General features: G+C 40.2%; 1 protein-coding gene and 1 long non-coding RNA gene across 2 annotated transcripts in view; both read left to right on the forward strand.

Moving 5' to 3' along the window:
- The window catches only part of rerglb (RERG/RAS-like b), a gene marked incomplete at its 5' end in the record, with an annotated part of 18,526 nt that extends 13,827 nt beyond the window's left edge, over positions 1-4,699 (forward strand). The window contains 1 exon segment of the mRNA XM_014026828.1: positions 2,845-4,699. Within this exon segment, the coding sequence (XP_013882282.1) occupies positions 2,845-3,130 (286 nt within the window). The 3' untranslated portion in view covers positions 3,131-4,699.
- Positions 4,700-21,530: 16,831 nt separating this feature from the next.
- Positions 21,531-22,328, forward strand: LOC106531069 (uncharacterized). The gene is made up of 2 exons (XR_001311859.1): positions 21,531-22,178; positions 22,253-22,328. It is a non-coding gene; the product is annotated as an uncharacterized LOC106531069 (long non-coding RNA).
- Positions 22,329-24,138: the final 1,810 nt, after the last annotated feature.

Raw genomic sequence — 24,138 nt, forward strand, 5'->3', positions numbered from 1 at the left:
TATATATACATAGATCCATTTAAAGTACTTGGATGCCAGAAAGTTAAAACAATTATTTTTTGTGGTCTTAAAAGACAATTAAAACCACAAAATGAGGGATAAAAACATTTGAAAAATACACAAAATTAAGAACAATTACAACTGTAAAAACAATATGAAACAATAAACAATCTGACAAACATTGAGTTGTGTTTGTGCTTTAGAAAAAAAAGTGTTTTCTAAGATTTTGTTGGAATTTTTATCATTTTTATAGTCTAACAGTGTGATTTTCACCACAGCACAGAAACAGCTCAAAATGTGTCTCTAAACGAAAAACAAGCCTTCTTCATGACAGCTAAAACTGAAAAACTATATCTGAAAAATCCAGAGAATGAGCGTGTAAATGATTGCAGCTCTCAGGCAGACCCTCAGTTGAAGAGAAAATATTAAAGCAAGGAATTTCTGTGCATAATCAACATCTCCAAGAAACTTACTGTAACCCTGGAAGAAAGACAGCAGAAAACAAAGTGTCCTCATTGCTTTGAGGCTGAACAGGGATCTTTGTGCAGGTTTGAGCTGAAGGAATGCTGGGAGTTCTGACGGAGCCTTCTGATTAAAGATTTATGATGACGAGTGAGGGGCTTGCTGCAAACAACACAGGCATCTACAGAATCTGATGTGCTGAAAAAAAATAAGCCATCCACATCTGTCAGACTGTCTTGTCTGTGCCAAGACATCCTGCAAAATAAAAGAGAAGAGGAGTGCAGCGTGGTTTTAGGGAGTACAAGGTGTTCACTTACTTGTAGTTGAGATAAGGAGAGCAGAGAGTGAATTATTTGTATGTTATGACAACAAAAACACGTGTTTTACCCTCAGAAGACAGATTTGTATTGCAGAGTGGATCCATCTGAAAGAATTTCAAAATTAGCAGAAAATGTGTAGAAAAAGATCATGTTAGCAACATTTCTCCACACAAAACATCCCAATCATGCAGGAAGATGCAAATAAAAAGTAAATTTAAATTTGTCCAAGGGTCTAATAAGGTAGAAATATTTTGTCTTTTACACAAACAACTGTTGTAACCTGTTGTCTTGTGTAGAAACAGTATTTCCACTTGATCATTTCACCCTTTGGCTCGATGACTATGTAAGGAACTGTTGTGCAGATAGTTTTTACTTGTGGCGCTGACTTTATCTTTAAAGGGGCAATTCTATGTGTTTCTCAGGCATACATTTAAATACTATACCATAATAAGGTATCTATGTCACCTTTTAGTTGTTATTAAATGCTGTTTTTATGTTTAAATAGACAATAAACTTATCTTCTCATCACTTCCTCTTCTAAATGCCTTGAAATTGGCCTCTGTCTCTTTAAGAACCTCCTTCTGCTTCTGTTCCACCCATTTCAGTGTAGGGGGTGGGGTTGCGTCGCGCACACTCTATGATGCAGTTTACTTGGCATCTAAAAATACATTTCTTCAAAGGTATTTTGAATCTGAAAAGAGCTTCACTGAGTGAGAAGTAGTGTTAAGACCAGCAGACAGTTAAGTTTCACTTTCACTTTGCTCTGTTACTGCCAAGAGCCTGCAGGAGTCATGGGCGGGGTGTGTGGGGTGGAGGGTGGGAGGTGTGCTCCATGATGAGGAAGTTCGGCTTAAAGACACGTCCCAGGGGCGTTTCTGGTCCCAAAAGGTGTTTCTGGTCCCCACCTGTCGTTTTGCTCCTCAGCATGACTTCCTAATAACACTGCAGGATTACTCAAACATGCATGAATGAGTCAAAGCAAGGCTTTGGACATGTTTTTTTTTTATTAGAATATAACATTATACCATGATATAAAACTCAAAAAAGTTGATTTTACATGACATTGGCCCTTTAATATGTTACGATTAAACATGAAACCTGAAATACAAGTAACAAGTGACATTTAGATTAGATTTAACCACACATGTAGATTTGCACATTTTACAAGGCCAGAAAAACTCATATTTTATCAATTTATGAAATTTCCCATGAACTTTTGCTACTTGAATGTAAGGCAGACTTTCTCCAAATGCACAGACTAAAACAAAGACAGGCCACCACACTGGCTTGCTAGCTTAATTGTTACAAGATAAAGGACTTTACTAAAAGAAGTATTTGTATTTCATGCATTATATTACTGCATTTGGCCTGCAGCCACAGATAGATTCTAATTTTGACCCTCTTGGGGAAAATGTTTGGGCGCCCTTTTTATAAGCAGTACCTTCACATAGTGGAGTTCATAGTGAAAGGTCCGGTACCCCAGTCCAAACAAAGCAATGTTGTGTATGCTGTTTAATGCCAGGAGGACTGTAAACCAGCTATATATCGGGAAAACAAAGCAGCCACTGTTCAAAATGATGGTCCAACACAGAAGAGCAACATCATCAGTCAAGGACTCTGCAGTTTACACTCATCTGCAGGCCAGCTGTCACTCTTTCAGGGATGAAGACATTCACATCCTTGATCAGGAGAAATGTTGATTTGAGAGAGGAATAAAGGAAGAAACTGAAAACCGAAAAGAAACTGCCCATTGTTAAATGGGTTGGGGGGGTGGGGGGTTCCACTAGGTACTTGTCAGAGTTTGCCTGCAACTCCTCTGACTAAAGAAGTCTTTTGGATAAAAGACGAAATGTTTCAACAAAGAAGAACCCATCCAGAGAACCTGACTCAACCTTGCTAGACCCTTGGAAAAAGTTACATTTATTTGTCATCTTCCTACATGCATGATTGGGATGTTTTGTATGGAGGAATGTTTATTATTGAGAATGCATCGGGACGTTTGTCCAAGGGCATTTATCCCCTGTGCTTGGTCTTTCCACACTAACGTTTCTTTTTGTTTCAGGGACACGGATGTTCCTGTGTGTCTTGTGGGCAACAAGCAGGACTTGTGCCATGCCCGTCAGGTGCAAGAGGAGGAAGGCCGCTGCCTGGCGCAGGAGAACCGCTGTAACTTCCAGGAGGTCTCGGCGGCTGAGAGCTACCAGGACATTGCCAACCTTTTCACGCAGCTCATCCGGCAGGTAATGGAGCACCTCAAGTACCGAGCCGACCGGCGGCGCTACAGTGGCTCCAAGTCCATGGCCAAACTCATCAACAACGTGTTTGGCAAACGAAGGAAGTCGGTGTGACGTCCCCAGTGGATGTCAGCTGTGGGGAGTGGACATGTTGCTTTCTGTACTAACTTATCAGAACTGTTGATTACAAAGAAAGTGACTCCTTGGTTATGTGGATGTCAATGGTTGATTAGATCTTTATATGTAGATTTGTTTTGCAAAAAAAACGTTTTTTTACATTAGCATAGCAACATATTTACAATGAGCTGAACAGCTAAAGCAGCCATGTATTATCCACATTACAAGAGCTTTAGAAGTTATACTTGTTAACTAAAATGTTTATTTTCACATCAAACTTTTCAAAATCCTTCTTTTTTGTATGTTTTAGTTAGGCCTTCTGCAAACTGAATTTTGATCCCACTGCAATATTTAAAAATCAGCCAGAACCTGGTTCCTGCCGGGTCTTGGATGGGTCTTTGGGATGCAGTGTGCTGTCATATGTGTCATAGAGCGTGATGGCCTTAGAGGGTTTTGCGCAGGTACAAAACTACTTTAGAAACTGTGTAGTGATTATGCTGGCAGCATATCAGGGATTTGAGTGAAGCACAGTGGCAATGATGGCTGCCCTTTCATGACAGGAGGTCCACGTGAACCGTTGCAGATTGCCGGTAGTTGTTGGGACCGTGCTACCCTACACCTGTGATCGTGGCAAAGTCAGACACATAGTCAGACATTCTCATGATCGTGGTATTGTACTAGTAAAACAGAGTGTGCTTTTAAAAAGACAAGGTTAGTTAATATGCACCTTATCACCAACAGACCAACGCTTAAACCTTTTCTTCTGAGATATCCTGAGACTAATACAGGTCTGTATTTTGGCTCAGCTGAAAGTATGTGTATGACTTCATTGTTTGCAATTAAATATTCAAGTCTAAATCTGAATTTGTCTCCTGGTTCGTGTCTCTCCTTTCAGTATAAACACATTTTCTTACACTAGCATGTCATGTTCTATTAGCCATTATCTGCGTCTTGACTTGGTCCAAGTGAGCCGTGCCAAGGTGATACCAGGCTTTGGTCTGATTGTGAGCATACATGGTAGGTAGTATCATCATGGAAACGTGTTGCTGATATAGTGTGTAGTGAGGTGCAGGGGAGTGTCATGGGGAAGCACAACAGCAATGTCCTTTTTGTTGAGCAACAAGAAGGCAGCAGAGTCATGGTGACCTTCAATGTAAAGGAGGTTTTCCAAATTCATAACAATCCAGGCAACAATAGGTCTTAAAGACTGTAGCTGGAGAGCCATCTAGTACAACTGGGAGCTTGTTCACGCATAAACACAATTTTTCCAATAAGATCTTTTTGAGGTAGTTACACTTTAAAGTCTCAATTGTTGTTCTGGAATGGGAAAAAAAGTTGTGTTGTATAAAGGTTCTCATTATAATGGTAATGATAATGGTATCTTAATTACAATTTAAAAAATGAAAAACACGTAAACCACAAACAGTTTGTCAAGTATTTCAGTATTTTAATATTTTTAATGCACAGTGAAAGTACCTGCAGTAAACTCTGTTAAAGTATCTCTCTGTTACATTGCTGTATTTTTCATTTATAAAAGCACCTGAAATAAATCTGTTTCTCACTCAACAGGCTGTTAATGTCTTCATCTTTAGCTACGAAGTCAGACGTGACTGAAAACTGTTGATTTCTCTGTTGACAGAAATGTTCGAGTCGGGCTAACTCTTGTTTCACACAGACTCTTCATCATCACTGCTTGTTACTAACATCTGGCCGACATCGCATCACGCTGAGTGAAAAACAGAGAGAACTACGACACATGATTCCAAAGTTATCCCATTCAGATTTATCTATATTTGTCTGTTGGGTCAGCATTCTGTGCAAATTTCAACACAGCTCTTTATTTCAGTTGGTGATGTTTTATTTATTTTATGTATTTTATGTTAGATCAGTTAGATACAGGTAACCTGCTAGAATCTCACCATCTTTAAGAGAGAGTATAGAGCCACTGGATGGACTGATGGAAAGAAACAGCTGGTTTTGATGTATTTTTTGACAGAATATTATTAATAAAGTTTATATAATAGACTGAAAAACAACTAGAGTTTGCTTCATTTTATTTACGCTTTGTAATTCATTCCAAAGCGTGATAAAATGTGTAACAAACAACTTTGTTTGTCTGTTAGCAAAATATCTGATGAACCACTGAACTGACTCAAATAAAACTTTCAGAAAGTTGTACATTTGGAATGGACTGAGACAGGGTTTGATCTCAGGCAGACATCAACATTTCTTTCTTGTCATGCTCTGTATTTCATTCCCAAGTGTAATAAAATGTGTAACAACAAAAACTAAACACACACCCCTGATCATCAATCTGTTGAGCACGTTTGATGATCACAGTCAGTTTGGGATCAGTTTTATTGAAACATGCAGCACCTCTTTAAACCAACTTAGTTTGAAAAAAACTTTTTTTTACAAAGATTGACAAGCTAACATCTAGTCTGAATGCTGTAAGAGCTGCTGTCCTGAAACAGCTTCACTGAAGTTTTTTTAAATATCAGTTAAATGCAATGATTTAAAGAACATCTTTTACATGACCCACTATTGAACTTTGAACACTGATATTATTTAAAACAGCAGCAATCTACCTTGACGTTTTGACAAGAAGGTATGAGCTCATCAACACGTTTAGAGTGGGTAACTGCCATCCTTAAACAGCACCAGTGTTTACCGTAATATACTGTAGTTGTTTAGTCAAATATTAGTGCTTAAACTTATACATCTCCATTAATGTTACATTACATTGGTTATTTGAGCAAACTTATGAAATCCATGCTGGAAGTGCATCAAGCAGAGCTAAAGTGTTAAAAGTGTTGTTATATCCATGCTTGCTAAATTCTGTAAATAACTATTCAGAAACTAAAAGTTTGCACCAGCTGTAACCCATGTTGCCTGACTCTAGAAGTAGTGGCATGGATCTTTGTAAAGGTCAAAGAACTATCCATAACAGGTAAGATATTACTTGTTTATTACCCTTCCACAGACTTACATTTCAAAACTCGCTTTTAAGAACATGAACTCCGACATCACTGAATTTTATTTATTTTTTCTGAGCTGCCATTATGTCACACAAAGAATGCACCACACACCATGAAAAAACAACTCTTATATAAAGTGTTTGTGGATGAATGTTCTTTTTATAAGAACTTTAAAAACATTGGGGTTTTCTGGAGGAAATTAAAGCCAAACATTGTATAATGAGATGACTGTTTTCATTATTTTTGGGTGTGTGCGGGGGTGGGGGGGGGACTACGCAGACGCTCGGAGTTAATGTTAATTTGATGAACATGAGACGAGACATTACATGAAAGCCTTTGGAAAGGAGGGATTTCCTGTATGCTTGTGCTAAAAATAGCAGGAGTGGAGGCTTAAAAACGTGATGAATTCACCCAGGTTTTCAAAAACAAAATGACGTTTCTGAACATTTCCACTAGAGGGCAGAACAGATGTTCAGGTCTAAGATCTAATGAGTTCAGGCCCGTTGAACTGCTGGGGGGGATGCAAAAGGATTTCCAAGGCCTTAAACTTCCCCAAGAGTTCTGTAACACTCATCAACCAAACTTTAAGGAATATGGGACATGTGTACATCTACCAAGTGCAGACTTTCCTCACAAACTGAGTGACTAGAAGAGGTCACAGACAGGGTCAGGTGTGAGAGATGGGAGAGACATACAACAACTGCCCAGGTTTTTCACCACTCTAAAGGGCTCAACACACGGGCAGCGACAAACTTCAGCGATTAACGGCTGTCATCGCAGCCAGGGTGAAACCCGACACATGGGACACGATAGCGATTGCAGCGTATCGCGCTCTCAGATCGTTTGTCTTCACAAAATTTGATTGGTTCTTGACTCTGAAGGCGGGTGTGCATTACGGACGTGTAAACTAAACAAATCTTGCGATGCTAATGATATTGAAAAACAAACGCACATCAAGATACAGTTTTATGAGGAAAAACTTACCATAAACTTCACCCTGGTGCCAATAAATTCCCACAAACCTTTTTAGTAATCACTTGGTGAAAGTGTTAGCTAACTGCAGTGTGTAGCATACTCTCCTCTCATTGGTCAGCCAATGAAACCCTCGCTGATTGGTTGTACGCTAAGCGACAGCGACAAAAGTTGAACATTTTTCAACTTTCATATGTCGCGTCGTAAGCTCGCGTGTGCACGTCTACGTGTATGAGTGCGAAATTTCACATGCACTATTTTCGCCGGTCGCTTGGCCGGAGGAGGGCACGCGATTGTCGCCTCACCGCACAGGCTCCATAGGAAATGAATGGAGAGCGAGCGAAGTCGCCTCCCATGTGTCGAGCCCTTTAGCTTCACAGTGGCAAAGAAAAAGACTCTGTTAAAGAAAATGCATTGTAAATCTTCACAATAGTTTTGAAAAGGGCATGTGAATGACTCGCTGCACTTGTGAAAGAAAGTTCTGTGTTCTGGTCAGTGGTGGATCAAGGATTTGTCAGTGTAAGGGGCCATCAAGGGGCCACAATATTCATTGAGGGGCCAAGAATTTGTTCAACATCCGTACACACAAATCCCCAGTTTTTGTAAGGTTTATACATTTGATCCATCACATGTTCAAACACTAAGACTTGCACAGTAAATTCTCCTTAACAATTTGACATGATTTTTTACTGTACATAAATATATCAAGTTTACATAAAGTCTTATGAAAACTTGCTTCATGCTGGACTTTCCTGTATGACTCACTGGTGCCACTGGTGGTTGGAAGTGGAGCAGCAGCCACCATCATTGTTCTTGGGGCAAGGACAGAAGAGTGCCCCTGTGGCCCTGCCCCTAGAACCGCCCCTGGATGAGATTGAATTTTGAGCTTTTAGGTCAAGATGTCATGTTTGGTGGAAATGAAATACCCATTGTTGAGCAGGGCGGTGGCAGCATCATACTAAGGGGATGTTTCTTAGGAGTCAGCCCTGGAAGACTTGTGAAAAGATTTAATTTCCAACAAGACAGTAACTGCATTTCCATTGACCACGAAAATGCGCAAATTAGAATTTCGAAAATAAATTTGCTCAATGGAAACACGTCACTTTCGAAAAAACTCATTTTTTTTGACAAAATGTTTTTGCACTAGGATGAGGTGGTTTTTTGGCCGTATCGAAATTGGTGTATTTTGCAAAACTGCAATGAAAACACTTGTGTTTACATCTATGGCCACCATGTTTGTAATGACTTATCACGAGAACAAACGTATTCATGTGTGACTTTAATAGCATTTCTTACGTAATGGAAACACCGCAGTTGCAAAACTGTATTTTTCGACATTAATAGAATATCAACAAAGTTATTTCAATTCAATTTAATTCAAAAATACTTTATTGATCCCAGAGGGAAATTAGGTGTTGTTGTAACTCATTTAATTAAAAACTTATTGTAGATGCTGATGGCTGTGGGCAGGAAAGATCTTCTGTAGCGGTCTGTATTACAGCGAAGTTGAAGAAGCCTCAGACTGAAGACACTTTGTCTTTCTATGACAGTCTGATGAAGAGGATGGTCAGGGTTGTCCACAATGTTCTTGATTTTATGTAAAATCCTTCTTTGCACCTTCATCTCCAGAGATTCCACAGTCGTCCCCAGAACAGAACCAGTCTTCTTTATCAGTTATGTGCACATGTGCAATGGAAACGCAGCTGACTGGAAGCATTGAACACAGAGACAACAAGGTGAATGTTCTGGAATGGCAGAGGTGAAGTCCAGACCTGATGTGAACAGAAAATTTGGGGTTTGACTGAAAAACATTTTTGTGATATTTGTCTAGTAAAATAAATTATATTAGCCATGAAAGATTTATAGGAGCAATAAAAGCAGAGTCTCGTAAATCACATCAAATCAAGTTCAATACCTTTTATATTTTTGTGTTGACCAAGTTCTTTTATGGCCATCTTAAATTGATTTGTCTCTTAAAATGAACAAGGTGAACATGTTTTCTCCTGGTCAAATATTCAGTTTCATTTTTTGTTTGTTTTTTCCATCACTACTTTATAAATTACTCATCACACACAAACTGAATCTTTAGACATTTGCTGGCAGTCTTTTGTGAGCAGCCCTGTTCATGCTGTAGATTTTTTTCTTTCTAACTCACTCGTGAAGTACTTTTTTGTCTATTTAAAAAAATGTCCCTGTGCTGTGCAGGAATTCATGCATTTTACATTTTCACTGCAGCTACTGCAGTTTGCTTTAAATACACAGAGGAGTTTGGCAGTAGTGGCTATGTTTAAGAAGAGGAAAAGAAAGAGCTCCACCTACAGACAAACTGTAAGAAAAAACATCATAGCTTCACACTGAGACTGACAGGTAATCTAGATAGATCAAAACAGAAATTCATAAGGATTTGGTGCCAAACATGCCCAAAAAAACTGCACGATAACTGAAACGTTAAACGCTTTTCATTTATAAGCCCCAAATCTGCTTTATTTTATCATCTCTCCCCCTTCTCTTCTATTATTTTATCCAGAGAAATGAGGAATGCAGGAGGATGGGGACGGAGGCTTCGGGCATGGCCTCATAGCTTCAGGTCAGTGATCTTATTTGGCCCCTGTGTGGAGGAAGAATTGCTTTTGGCTCGGCCGGGAGCAACCAGCGATGGCGAGGGGACTGGATGCTGCGGAAACACCCCGAGAGCCAATCAGAAAGGCCATCGATCAGTCTCCCTTAATCTCACAGCTGGTGAGCACATCCCCACTCCAATCTAAAACTCAGCAGCTTAGTCTGACTGACAAATGATTGGCTGGCTTCCTGAGTCGTGAACCTCCACAGAAATGGGCCCATGCTAGAACAGGAACAGTTTATGAACATCAGATGGTTCCTCACTCGCTTCTCATCGGTTGTGGCTGTGCAGTGATCCAACATGTCTTTTCTAATAATTCAATTCAATTCAGTTTATTTACATAGTCACAACACATGTCGTCTCAGGGCACGGTACACAAAAAAAAAAATTCTAAAGAAGCCAGCAGATTGTGTTGAATCTTCAGTCCATCACAGTCTCCCATCTTGAGCAGCACAGCAGTGGAGAGGAAAAAACTCCCTTTTAACAGGAAGAAAACTCCAACAGAACCAGAACCAGGCTCAGGACAGGCAGCTATCTGCCTCGACTGTCTGGTTTTGTGGGGACAGGAAAGAGACACAGACAAACACAGAAAGACTGGCAATAAAGACTTCAAAGGTAAAAGTGACACATTAACACAGTAAAACTATAGGTTGTTTCTGCCTTCTATCACACATTAATCACACAGGCAGAACAATCAAAATGAACCACATTACAGATAAGGTACGTCAGAAAACATGAATTTGTTTGATCTGTAAGTGCACAAGTGCATGCAAGAGTTGCTTGTTCACTTTACAAGTGGTGGAAAAGAAAGAAAACTGCATTTGTTGACAGGTCATGTGACTGTATTACAATGGTTATATTGTCTATGATGCATCTTTGTCTGACGACCTTCACTTGTACTGTTTTGACTGACTGGAAATTGTGATGTCACCACTTATGCCTTTGTTTGACTTGTGCTTAACTTTTATGTTAATGAGCACACATTCATTATTGATGTGGATCTGTGATTAAAGTATGTGAGGAATATGTAGCCAGGTTTACAAAAGGGCCAGTGGTGTGATGGTTTGGTGACATGAATTGAACAATCAGCCCTTTGGAGCCGTTTCAGTTGGCTTCATAATCATTCAATAAACAGCATTTTAAAACCTAATTTAGGAACTGGCAGGACTTGTAATCATTCCCATATGTTATCTGAACTGTTCATGGTCCGCTTGGTGTTCTGCTTTCTCCTGTTACACTAAAGCTGAAGTCTTGCAGTGTATGCACTTTTTCTAAGATGTTAGTATAAAAACCAGTGCTGCCAGAAGTCAGCGAATAACTTCAGTCTGCAATTGCATTTACGGTAATATTGCATTGTGGCTTTCTAAACTCTGTTATCCGCAACAGAGAGCTCATGTCCATTTACACAAGAAAAAACTGAATTTATGGAAATGTTTATGTTCAGTTGTGTCCGTACACATAGAGTTTGTGTACGTTTCTACAATGTAATCCTCTTTGTTTAGAAGATTATAGACATTGCAAAAAGGTTTAATTTGTCCAAATATGCATACAGTGTCCTATCTCTGTGTTGAAATGTAACTTAATAAACAAAATTATGTTTTAGTAAAACCAGTTAAAATCATGTGGAAAAAAATCATTTCATCATGACTTTAATGCTGCTAAATGTCTTTACATCCAATAAACTGTTCACTCATCCATCTATCCATCCATCTTCCTATCCTTCCATCCATCTAAATATTTATTTGTCTTCTGATGAAGCATATTTTGCCTTTTACTTGCAGCTTGTGACCATAGACCAGAAATGATCTAATCCATTTATATCACCAGTTTATGGCGCCACTTGTTTTCTATTTGTGAATGAGATCTGGCGTAACTTAAAATGCTCCACTTGACACAATATAGCAATTATGTGTCAACAATAAAAACTCACCTTTTCAGAATACAGACTACATTCTCAAACCTGAAGGTGCTAATCCTCTGCTCGTTAGCTGGCTGAAAACCTAAAGGTCTGAAACCTTTGAAGCAGCATCTGTGTGATAAAGCCCAAGAAGTCCAGTACCCACAAACCTAACTCTCAGTCTGGGTGTACATGGACCAGATGGGTTGTACAGGTCCTTCTCAAAAAATTAGCATATTGTGATGAAGTTCATTATTTTCTGTAATGTACTGATAAACGTTGAACTTTCATATATTTTAGATTCATTGCACACCAACTGAAGTAGTTCAAGCATTTTATTGTTTTAATATTGATGATTTAGGCAAATAAGTAAAGAAAAATCAAAAATCCCTATCTCAAAAAATTAGCCTATTTCATCCGACCAATAAAAGAAAAGTGTTTTTAATGTAAAAAAGTCAACCTTCAAATAATTAGGTTCAGTTATGCACTCAATACTTGGTCGGGAATCATTTTACAGAAATGACTGCTTCAATGTGGCATGCAGGCAATCAGCCTGTGGCACTGCTGAGGTGTTATGGAGGCCCAGGATGCTTCGATAGCGGCCTTAAGCTCATCCAGAGTGTTGGGTCTTGTGTCTTAAGCTCATCCAGAGTGTTGGGTCTTGGGTCTTAAGCTCATCCAGAGTGTTGGGTCTTGTGTCTCTCAACTTTCTCTTCATAATATCCCACAGATTCTCTCTGGGGTTCAGGTCAGGAGAGTTGGCAGGCCAGTTGAGCCCAGTAATACCATGGTCAGTAAACCATTTACCAGTGGTTTTGGCACTGTGAGCAGGTGCCAGGTCGTGCTGAAAATGAAATCTTCATTTCCATAAAGCTTTTTAGCAGATGGAAGCATGAAGTGCTCCAAAATCTCCTGATAGCTGCATTGACCCTGCCCTTGATAAAACACAGTGGACCAACACCAGCAGCTGACATGGCACCCCAGACCATCACTGACTGTGGGTACTTGACACTGGACTTCAGGCATTTTGGCATTTCCTTCTCCCCAGTCTTCCTCCAGACTCTGGATCCTTGATTTCTGAATGACATGCAAAATTTGCTTTCATCTGAAAAAAGTGCTTTGGACCACTGAGCAACAGTCCAGTGCTGCTTCTCTGTAGCCCAGGTCAGGCACTTCTGCTGCTGTTTCTGGTTCAAAAGTGGCTTGACCTGGGGAATGAGGCACCTGTAGCCCATTTCCTGCACACGCCTGTGCACGGTGGCTCTGGAAGTTTGTACTCCAGACGCAGTCCACTGCTTCTGCAGGTCCACCAAGGTCTGGAATCGATCCTTCTCCACAATCTTCCTCAGGGTCCGGTCACCTCTTCTCGTTGTGCAGCGTTTTCTGCCACACTTTTTCCTTCCCACAGACTTCCCACTGAGGTGCCTTGATACAGCACTCTGGGAACAGCCTATTGGTTCAGAAATGTCTTTCTGTGTCTTACCCTCTTGCTTGAGGGTGTCAATGATGGCCTTCTGGACAGCAGTCAGGTCAGCAGTCTKACCCATGATTGTGGTTTTGAGTAATGAACCAGGCTGGGAGTTTTTAAAAGCCTCAGGAAACTTTTGCAGGTGTTTAGAGTTAAATCGTTGATTCAGATGATTAGGTTAATAAGTCGTTTAGAGAGCCTTTTCATGATATGCTAATTTTTTGAGAAAGGGATTTTTGATTTTTTTTTACTTTTTTGCCAAAATCATCAATTTTAAAACAATAAAAGGCTTGAACTACTTCAATTGGTGTGCAATGAATCTAAATATTTGAAAGTTTAATGTTTATCAGTACATTACAGAAAACAATGAACTTTATGACAATATGCTAATTTTTTGAGAAGGACCTGTATTACTTCAGTGCTGGCTCTAGCCATTTTGGTTCCCTAGGCGAGTTGAAGGCAAACCCCACCCCCTGAACTATGTCCCATCCACCCCAATTTGAACCCCTAAAAACAAGTTTTACAGTGTAAGGTACTTTGGAAAACTTAAATTTATTTGCTTTCCCAGAAAGCAAATAAATAACAACATACATGTCAACTTGTATGGAATGTCCATAAGTGAGGCTGACCCCCCTCCACCCCCGGGTGCGAGTTGTATGGATTTTTTGCTAAATTTACTGATTTTTGAGGCTTTTCACACAAGTAAACGTCCAAAAAGGTTCACATGTACGGGATAACAAAATACAGACTTTTTGTTATTGAGTTTGTCAACACAAACTGCTACCTGAGAGGCACTACTAGCCCCTCCCCCGTCAGAGTGTCAGAGCAGGATGAGTCAGTGCAACGTCAATCAAATGAGAGAGAGGGTGGGGGCGATTGCTGCATTTGGGAGGAGAAAATGTTTTATGGGTAGAGTAGTTTTTTCCCTGTAATACTTCATTATAGTTTTTTTAAGACAAAGCTAATTGAAAGGGGAGCTGAGCACAGTTACAACCAGGGATTACAAATAACAACTTTTTTTCTTCTGCAGTTCAGCGCCCCCTCCAGCAGATGGCATTCTAGGTGACCGCCTAGTTCGCCTATGCCAAGAGCCGGCTCTGTATTATGGTAGTGAAGTATCTCTCAGTGGACAGTGTGAGGAACAAAGTGGTAAGTCCAAGCCAACAAACACTAGCTGATTAGCTGAGCATCCTCTCATGCTCCTCTTACAGGTTTATAGTTGATGAGGGTGAAAAGTGTGAAATCCAGTACTTGGTGTTCTGGTGCTTCAGTTTTAGCAGAGCAACCCCAGTGTGGCCTTCTAGAAGTTCACCATTTTCTTCTGACTGGTGACTCTTTTTTACCTCAGGTGACCTACACATGGTCTGGGGGTTGGCAGTGCAGTGTAACCACCAGGACTCAAGTGTCCCACCATTCCTTGTGAACAATGAAGATGATCCGCTGGACAAGGAGGTCAAAGATATTTGTGATGATATCTATAGTTTTCTTGTGCACCATCGCTAAAGCCTGTATTTCATCGGGCTGCAGCTGTTATATAGTTGGAGACACAAAATTGTGAAAAAAGATGCATTTTCATTTAGACACATTTGTTCAAACTCCCAGCTAAATTTGCCCCAAATTTACCAGGAGTAAAAATAAAGCTTTGGATTCAGAAACAAATCCAGAATGATTCAAGACAGGTTCCAGACCCCCACAAGAACTCTGTAACCATTTAAAAATGTTCATTGTGTTCAGTTTCCTGCAACTTACACAAAGAAATTAAGAACACTTGCAAACATTTCAAAACATTTTTGCAAACTCTAGATTAAAGATACTAGATTAGGGAAACCAACAGTGTTTGAAAAGTTATATGCTATAATTTGGTTAACATGATTGCAATGCAGAAATTCCCAAATCAGTTTTTAAACAGGTTTATTGGTGCTAAAGTTTTGACGTTAGATGACTTTATGAATTGAATTGAGAAACCTTTGTTTGTTCACATACTGTATGTAACAGTCAGAAATTTCCTGCTGTAAGGAGCTTGAGCTAAAGTTTTTTGTTTGTTTGTTTCTTTGAGAATGGTTTACAACTTTAAACCTGAATCTAAACAACACTCGATAGACCTCAGACCACATTATTACTAAACAAGAGAGCTGACAGCATGAAGGCTGAGAATCACTTATACGTAGCAGACAGACAGAAACTACTCAAGTGGGAATTTAAATTCAAATGCTTGCATTTCTCCTATCTGCAGTGTGGACAGAGAAAATGACCAACAATTGCTCTTGTAGGCATAATCTCATTCTTAGCTGTGCATTATTGACCAGCTTGGTAAAACACTGCACTGCTAATAGGAACACTCAGCAGAAAATGATAATACACTACTAAAAACTTTGTTGTAATTCCTCCACTCCACATCATTTTTAAAGACCCCATTAATTTAGGTCTTTAGAAGTTTCAACTTTTACTTAGACCACATTTCACTAAAACTATCAAGTCTATTTTAGTTTTGAAAAAATTACCAATGATGCATTAGTGGCTAATTTGAATTCAAAAGTCAAAGTTTGGTTTTGTTGGGATGTTACAAAAAGTAAGCGTGCGTGTGCTTTTATTTCCTATTTGCATGCATGTGACTTCAGATTTAATAAATAAATAAATAAATAAATAAATAAATAAATAAATAAATAAATAAATAAATAAATAAACCCGAGCCTGGTTGCCACAAAACAATCAGGTACCTGAAAGGGTTAACATAAACCTCTCTAAACGTTGACACATGACTTATGATATTTATAGGCTCTGGAGATTTTTTAAAAAGGTATAAAGACATGATTATTGCTGTGTATGTCTGTTTACTTCAATAAGTAAATAAAATACTTAAAGTATACTTGATATTTCAGTGTTAATACCTCACTTGGAGGTACAGAGGTGCTGCAGAGGTGGGGTGTCTCTGTGTGTCGTCTGAATGGACCGAGGTGTACAGATTGTGGTAGTTGTTGCTGCTGACTCACACCTGGCATGGGTGGATTACTCACTTGCTCCCGGTTCAGCTCACGAGGCTTCAGGATACTTAAGCACAAGGGAGAGATTCAGTTTACCTCATGACCGGTTCAGTTACCTTGGTACTGTTGGTGACAGCCTCACTTTGATATACTTTGTGATTTCAGAGTAACACTGTTTTCCCCCTGTGTGCTGAAAACACAACCCCTGAGATCCTCCTGAGACCTACCAGTTTCTTCTGTGCTTATCCTGGATCCACCTGTGACACTTACCTCCTGGAGCTTCCAGTTGAACTCTCTCTCTTTGTCCTCCATCCAGTCACTCTCTTTCCGTGAATCCACCTGCAGCAACAACCATAACTTGCAACAGAGCTACCATCTGGAAACCTCCTGCCCTCCGTGCCTGCCTCTTCAACGACCCCTGTTCACACACTCGACATTAGTTCCTCTTACAGAACTCCATTGCTGACCAGATCTCCTTCTCATTACAGATTCCTCCAGAAAGCACTTACCAATGTAAATAAAATCTCTTACCCTTTTTTTTTATCTGTGTCAGAGTCATTCTCAGTTAAGCCGTGTATTTTAGGCGCTCCTTTAAGGACAACCTGATATGAGTTGATTGGAACACGTGTCAGTAAAGGGATGGGGCATCTTCTGAAAGATCCTAAGATTTCTCTCCTTAGCCCTGTTCATGGTAACCCTATTAGGTTCCTTGTGACCTACGTGACCATGTAGAGAGTGACTGGATTGCAGCAAATTCAGAAAACCTCTTTCAGTGTGAAGACAAGCTTGACATTGCCACTCTCTCAGTACCTGATTAATGCAGTTGATTTTTTAAAATGTTTTTCCATGTCTCTGAAATGCTCTCTGGCGCCCTCATCAGACTGCTGCCACATTTCAGGATGCAGTAACACACACACTAGCACAATACTACAATATCATGTCTATACTATGTTGTTTAATGTCACAACTTGGTTAGCTCTGCTTCATATTCTCAGCACCTAAGCTGTGTTAGCCCCATGTCTCTGAATATCATACTCCCCTCACCCAGGACCCCAGTTCACTGCCATCATCACCACATCTCCACTACAAATGTTTTGTACACCACAGACCTATCACAAATACACAATGTTGTGTTCTTAATACACACCTGAAGATGTCGCCAAGACCCCGCAAAGACCATCCATCTACATTCTGGCTGATTAGAGGCAACATCATCCTTGGAGACACAATAAGGGTTTCAATTAATACACTGTATTCTTGGCAAGCATTAGGATATGTCTGACAAAAATAATTAAAGCTTTACTGGAAATAAAACCCCATGTGCTTTGGGAGATTTTTCCCAGGTGGTTTTGGTTTAATCAAGGTGAAATTCAAACAGCCATTGGTTTTCTCCTGGGGAGCACTTTTCACCAGGAAGGAGGGGCAAAAAAGACATGTTCTTCCTGTTTCTGTTTTTCTTGAATACATTATTAAACACTGTTTTGTTTTAGTGTCTCTACACTCCTAAAGAGATCCAGGAAGGTTGGCTAAATTGTAGGGGGTTCTCTATTGTACAGTTATTGTAAGCCTTTTTAATTCATACATAGTATTGTTTTTTTAACGGAGTCACAAACCCTTAAATGTGACTTCAGTTCTTCACAGACTGATTATTGGAATAAACTTATTCAAAGAATATCTGATACAGATAATGGATGGATGGATACATTTTTTTATTACATTGCTCATTTCTTTTTTAAATTGTTTTTAGATTTTGGCATTTATTGCCACTGTGACCATTTATTCAACCTCATGTTCTTACAACAAGACCCAAGCAAAGGGTTGAATAAACACAGCTGAAAGCAAAACACCAACTAAAATGGAATTAGGTAAGATTGTTGCTCCAGTACCCACAATTATCTTGTAAATCAGTTTTTGGTTTTCCTTGGTTTTCTGCTCACTCTTGTTTAAAAATATCAGCAGCAGTCAAACCCTTTAACAACACTGGGAATTGCAAGCTCAGAGTTTAGAGGACTTGATTCCTCTTCAAGTTTAAAATGCAAAAAAAAAAAAAAAAAATGCAGGCTATGATTAAAGCAGAACTGTGGCGTGCTACAATTTGCTGCGTTTTCTGGTATTCTGTCCTCTAAACTCAGCGGTTACTCTTTGAAATGTGCTCCAAGTGAGCTAGCCTCTCTTGGCATTAAATCTGACAAAAAAGGCCCTTTTGCAAAAACATGCCTAAATTTGTCTCTGCCCTTTTCACACAGGCGACACGACGGCAAGCTGCGGCAGATGGCAAAAGAGGCTTCCGATTTCCACAGACTGCTAATTAGAGCCCTAACCGCAGCTCACCTTTACTGTCATCCGCAGACTGCTTTTAGTGCAATTAGTCTAATGGGATCCGGGCCCATGAATAGTTTGTAATGTGAAGTCCTGGTCGTTGCGTTGGAGCTACAGTGTCATAATAAAGGACAAAAAAGGGCTCAAAAGTACCACAGATCTATTTATTCCCACAAGCGGTGGAAGACAAGACTGCAGCCACGATTACCCATAGAAAATATTTAATTAGATGCATTAATAATTGAACTAATTAGCTCCCATGTGCCTCGCAAATGAAGAAGGAACCCAGGGCTTCACTTGCACCTCATGGCTGATTAATTAGTCTGTTGATCGTTAGCTGTCTTGACGGCCTGTACACTATCAGATGAGAGGGCGGATAATGAGGAATAGTCGGTCGATGGTGCTGGTTAATTAGTGTGACCTGATCCAGGGGCCATGTTAGAACAGTTGTTTATGCCACAGCGCCTAATGAGGAGGATTTAGGGCCGGATGATCTATTAGGAAGCAGGCAGCGTTGTTTATGGATTGCGGTGAGTTCTGGTTTTGGAAAAAAAAAAAAAAGCTCTGAAAAATGACTGTAATGTCCCGACAATCTATCAACAGGAACTAATAACACGTCTGCGCTGTTCAATGTGAACTTAACTGTTCTCTGACCAAGCCTTGTGATCATTTTTTTTATTATTAATAAATTCTTAGTAAAGTGACCTATAGATTTTGGATTGAACGTGCAGGCTAGATCTAGATTTATTCATGGTTTTATCATGCTCTCTCAAGAATACGCCCACACTGACATGATTGACTGTGAAAAAACAATCAATAAAAATAATCACTTCCCGTTATTTTGTGTTTTCACAGCCAGACTTGATGTGCTTTTTCAGACGTATGATCAAACTTAACCATGTATTTCCCTTACTACAGGTAAGTACTTTTTAAAAAGAAGATTCTGCACTTCAAGGTGGTGTGACGACTCCACCCTCCTCCATAAAAGGAGGGCGATCATGTACTGTCTGTGTTTGTGCCTCTGTTTGTCTGTTAGCAAATGACCTCATCAACCGCAGGACATGTTTTAATGAAACTCTCAGAAAGTAATCATTAGAGGTACAGCTGCAGCTGATTTATGTTTGGAGTTAATCCAGTTCAGGCTGGCTCCCACAGCTCATCAACCACAGCAAACTCAAAAAACTGGTCTTACAGACAATTTTATAGATAAAATATAAGTAAAATTTGGTGTGGTAGTAGCGGAGAGTCACTCCCAACACAAACTCGGACAGATCAGACATCATGTTTAGCTGTTTAAGAAGTGATACTTTTAGTTATTAACGAAGGAATTCCTAAAATACTTCATCTGTATCTCTGCTGCTTGTCAAAAGTTCAAACAAAGGGATGACTCTCAGCTACTACTACAGTAAATATCTACAAAAATGGCAGTTTCAGACATTTTCACAACTATTAATGTTAATTAGCTGTGGTGGCCATTGGCTCCAAAGGTTAATCAGGTGTAGATGTATATCCCATAAATACTGTCTTGGAGTTTCATTAAAATTGGCCAACATGTACAGTAAAATGGTCTACACAAATTTTTTCATCCAAGAATTTTACCTTTGATTAGATAATGATCTTCTTGTGTTAAAAGCGCTGTAAAGGAATGTTACTACTAAAATTGGCTTTCATCCCCTGTTAAACCTGAATGTTAACTTGCATATCAGCATTAAAGCAACATAGTTCAGATGAAGCAGGCTTCTATGGAAAGGTTATAAACAGTATCTTACCTGTTGTACAGAGAGCTCTTTGAATGGCCTCAGTTAAGAGTAATAAAGATTTATTCTGACTGGACTGATGAGCTAATGGCTAGTTCAAGCAAGGCCAAGAGAAAAATATATTACTGTAGTATAAAAGTAACTTTAGTCTCAAAAAATGATTAAAATGTATTATTTGCAAGTGTTAAAGTGGGGTCAGTGAGCTGTGGCACTTCTGATGTAAGTTCTGGCTGGAGTGTCACAATATTTCTGCCAAAATTACCACGTAATGGGAAACGTATGCCAAAGTTTATAAGTTATCAAGGAAACACAAACAGACAGCAGCAATCCACTTTGGTCTTTGACCCACTTCAACCAGACCTGCCATTAGCTCATCAGTCTGGTCAGAATTAAACTCTTTGGGCCTGATCTACTAAAGGTTTGTGTGTATAAAAACATGCAAACTTGATAGCCAGTGAAGGACCCAGCACGTGCTGAACAGTGTGCAGTCATGTAGTTGCTCGATGCTTTATGTTCATTTTCAAACACACCTGGATCCAGCAGAGAGTCCTGCTGCTGCACACGTCAGCTTTGGTTTCTTCCTGCTGGAGACACCATTCCACTGCATGTCACGGTTGGCCACAAATCAAACACTGCATCACGCTTTTTGGCAGATGGATTCCGTGGTTTGTGCTCTCTCCATCCATGAGTTTTTGCCCATTTGACTATCTTTTTTGGAAGTATTTGGAAGAGTCATATAGATCGACATACTTTAACTGCATTGGAAAGCTGCTCCTCAGAACTATCCATGTTGTTTGGATGCACGCCCACAAACTTCTGATCAATCACACAACACTTTTGTATGGCGAGATGGGTGAAAAGTTCACCTGGAGGCTTGTACCAAGGAGGGGAGGGTGACACAAGGCTGAGAAAGAACTTATGTGATTTTCATCACACGACTACACCTGAGGTGGATTTTGTATGTTAGAATGGTCCAAGAGAGCTTAACTGTGTGCTCAGAGGATTGAACCTGTCCAATGAGCAAAATAGCAGGCACAATCCATTGTGTTCACCTTTATGAATATGTAGCCTATAAAACAAGAGGAGGTCATGCAAATGTAACCGTTTAGCGCCCACAAAGTGATTTTTCTTGCATCTAGATCAATTGCCTCCTCCAAGACCTCCAACTCCATGTTTGAACATCGTTTTACTTATCCAGACACTGTGCTCTCCCAAACTCTCTATGGTGACAGCCAGTAGCACAATCATCCTCATTTTAATAGGGTGGTCCGCACCTTTTTTGCAACCATTATCATTTGTGCAATCTTAGTAGATCGCTTGCAACATTCTCACTAATACCACATGCAATTTTTATGTTTGCGTGTGCTATTTAGTGCTTATTATTTGGGATGTTAGTAGATCAGGCTGTCATAGTTTCTGGATCTAGTCTCGTTTTGTTTACAGTTTTAGCTCATGTCATGTTTTCAGCAGCTCCTGTCACAGCCCTGCTTCCCCCTCCCCTCACAGTTCCTCTGCTAATCATCTGATTCGACTCACCTGTTGTCCTGTGTATTTAAGCCTCACTCTCCCACAGCTCCAGTGCCAGTTTATCATCAGCCTCGCCTATGATTCACCAGCATTCTTGTCCCTTGTCTTGTTCTGATCTCGGCTCCTCGACCCTCGCCTTGTCCCACGGATTATCGCCTCTCGCCTCAGCCCATGTCGGAAACCTTCAGTCATCTGCTCCTCTGGTAATGATCCTCGCTTTGTTTCTCGGACTCCTGCCTCTCGCCTCCTCCATTCTCGGCACTACGAACTCTCGGACTTCCTGGTTCTCGACCCCTGCTTGCCTCTCTGGACAACCCTGCTCCACGTCTCCCAGGTATTCGACCCCTGCACTGTTTAATGACCAACGAGTTAAGTTTGATCCCTCAAGGCTGCAAGCTAAGGAGTTAGCTTGTTCAACCACGGCTAACGAAACACGGAAATCTCTTCCGGGATTCCCCAGTGACGTAATCGGGACTCCGCAACGTCAGACCAATCGGATTTCCCGCTGCACTCTCCGAACCTCCAGGTTAGTGGCAGTATTTATAATCTGTCAAATTCCTAGTATCACTGCTGACACTAATTCCACTCTCCTGTGTCCAGAGAACCGAGACCTGCTGACTGCTTGTTTCCCGTTTCCAGCTAACATTCAGTTTTACAATAAATCTGTTAAAACTTCCTTGGTGTTCGGTGTTAATTCAGAACTCATAAAACAAACCCTAACACAGGCCCCTTTTCTTCAAACTAATGTCTTCCAAAGAACTTTCTACAAAAGGTTGTTGTTGTTATTGTTCAGAACCTTTCCACAGTAACCCTTTTTTTTTTTACATTAGCCTATATGCCACGGTCTTTAATGACGTATTTCCGGTAAAATTCTTGCCACGCTCCTCCCTTCCACTCCCTGCTTACTGCCTATGTTTATACCGTTAGCTCCTAGTACTAGTCCGTGAAAAAGTCACAAAAGTTAAAGCATCTGTGATCTACTGGTATAAAACGTGAGTTCTGTTGTGTGTCGTTGTGTCCACTAAGCAGCAGATATGATAAAGTAGTTAGTTTTTATCCATTTTCCTCTTAATGAGGAGGTGACAGCTGTGGATCATAGCTTTACAGGGAAAACTTATCTTTAAAAGCTCACGCTTGTGTTTGTAATCAGCATTTCTAACCTGAGGATATTCAAGAGCCAGCATCAGAAATGAGAAGACGAAGGTTACAAAAAGGAAATGTACATTTATCCCCTTTTACTGCCAAGACCGAGAGGAAAGACCACCTCCACACGACAGCTAGCAGGAAGCTAACACAGCAGCCGGTACAAAAGTAGGTGTGTGTGCGTGCACGCGTTTGTGTTATATGAAATGTTTTTATGCGACTTTGTCATGAGTTTTATGCAAAAGTAAAATCTTGTTAGAGTGTATATTACAGTGTAGACTAAAGCCGAGTGACGAGCCCTTCCTCCCCACGAACACCGAGAGCAGCAGAACCTCCGCCTGATAATCATTACGTTTTCAAATCACTAACGTCGGGGAAAACAATCCAAATCATACAAGTAGCCCATCGATTTAAAGCCCAGACTCTGCTCTTTCCAACTATATAAGTGTCACAGTTCTACGTGAAAAATTCACAGAACAAGCAGCCACAGAATAGCAAAAAAGGCTAAATTCTGGAACCATAAACACAAATGTCTTTCCTTTGTTTTTATGGCTTTAATCCACTTTGGAGTGATTCTTTTTCCCCTTGGCTGGACCTGTACGTCTCCTGTGTTAATGTTGGTACATGTAATATGCTAATTCTGTACTGTGGAGATCATTAAGAGTCGTTGTCGGGTGAAAAAATCTTTCGCTAACACTGTGTTGACCGTGAACCGGAAGTGTTGGGAGTGGCATAAAGTGCTGGACCGGATGTCCGTGGCATATAGGCAATTGTTTACATGTATTTAATATGACATGAGGGCATCTCCTCTAACTCTTCATTAAAGTACAAGTTTCATATATACAGTACAATGAATGCTAAGTGTTGCAGTGTTTGTTTATTTCTGTCACTGATAGATTCACCTACAGTGAAGAGATTATAACTTGTGGCTTTTATTGTATTCTGCAGCGGCGTTGACCTGCATATTCCTACAGCCTTAGTTTATCTATTAATACTTAAAAAAAAAAACATTACTAGGAAAATAACAACGTGCGAGCGCCTGTGCAGGCGTGCTGCGCATCTGCTGTGCTGTGACTACAGGGCGGCCCGGAGATAATTGGTGTCCTTGGAGTTGAATAAGCTCATTGTAAAACACCTCAGGCCCGGGCTGTCCCGGTGTGTCATTGAATAATTGATTCCAAGAGGGGAGGGGCGGATCCTATCAGACCTGAGCATAATGACTTTATATAATTAGCACGCAGCGCTGGGAAAGAAAAAATAAATGACGGTGGGAGGTTTCTTTCTCTCTCTCTCTCTCTCTCTCTCTCTCTCTCTCTCTCTCTCTCTCTCTCTCTCTCTCTCTC

This window comes from Austrofundulus limnaeus, unplaced genomic scaffold (assembly GCF_001266775.1).
Source record: "Austrofundulus limnaeus strain Quisiro unplaced genomic scaffold, Austrofundulus_limnaeus-1.0 Scaffold593, whole genome shotgun sequence".
Classification (NCBI taxonomy): Eukaryota; Metazoa; Chordata; class Actinopteri; order Cyprinodontiformes; family Rivulidae; genus Austrofundulus; species Austrofundulus limnaeus.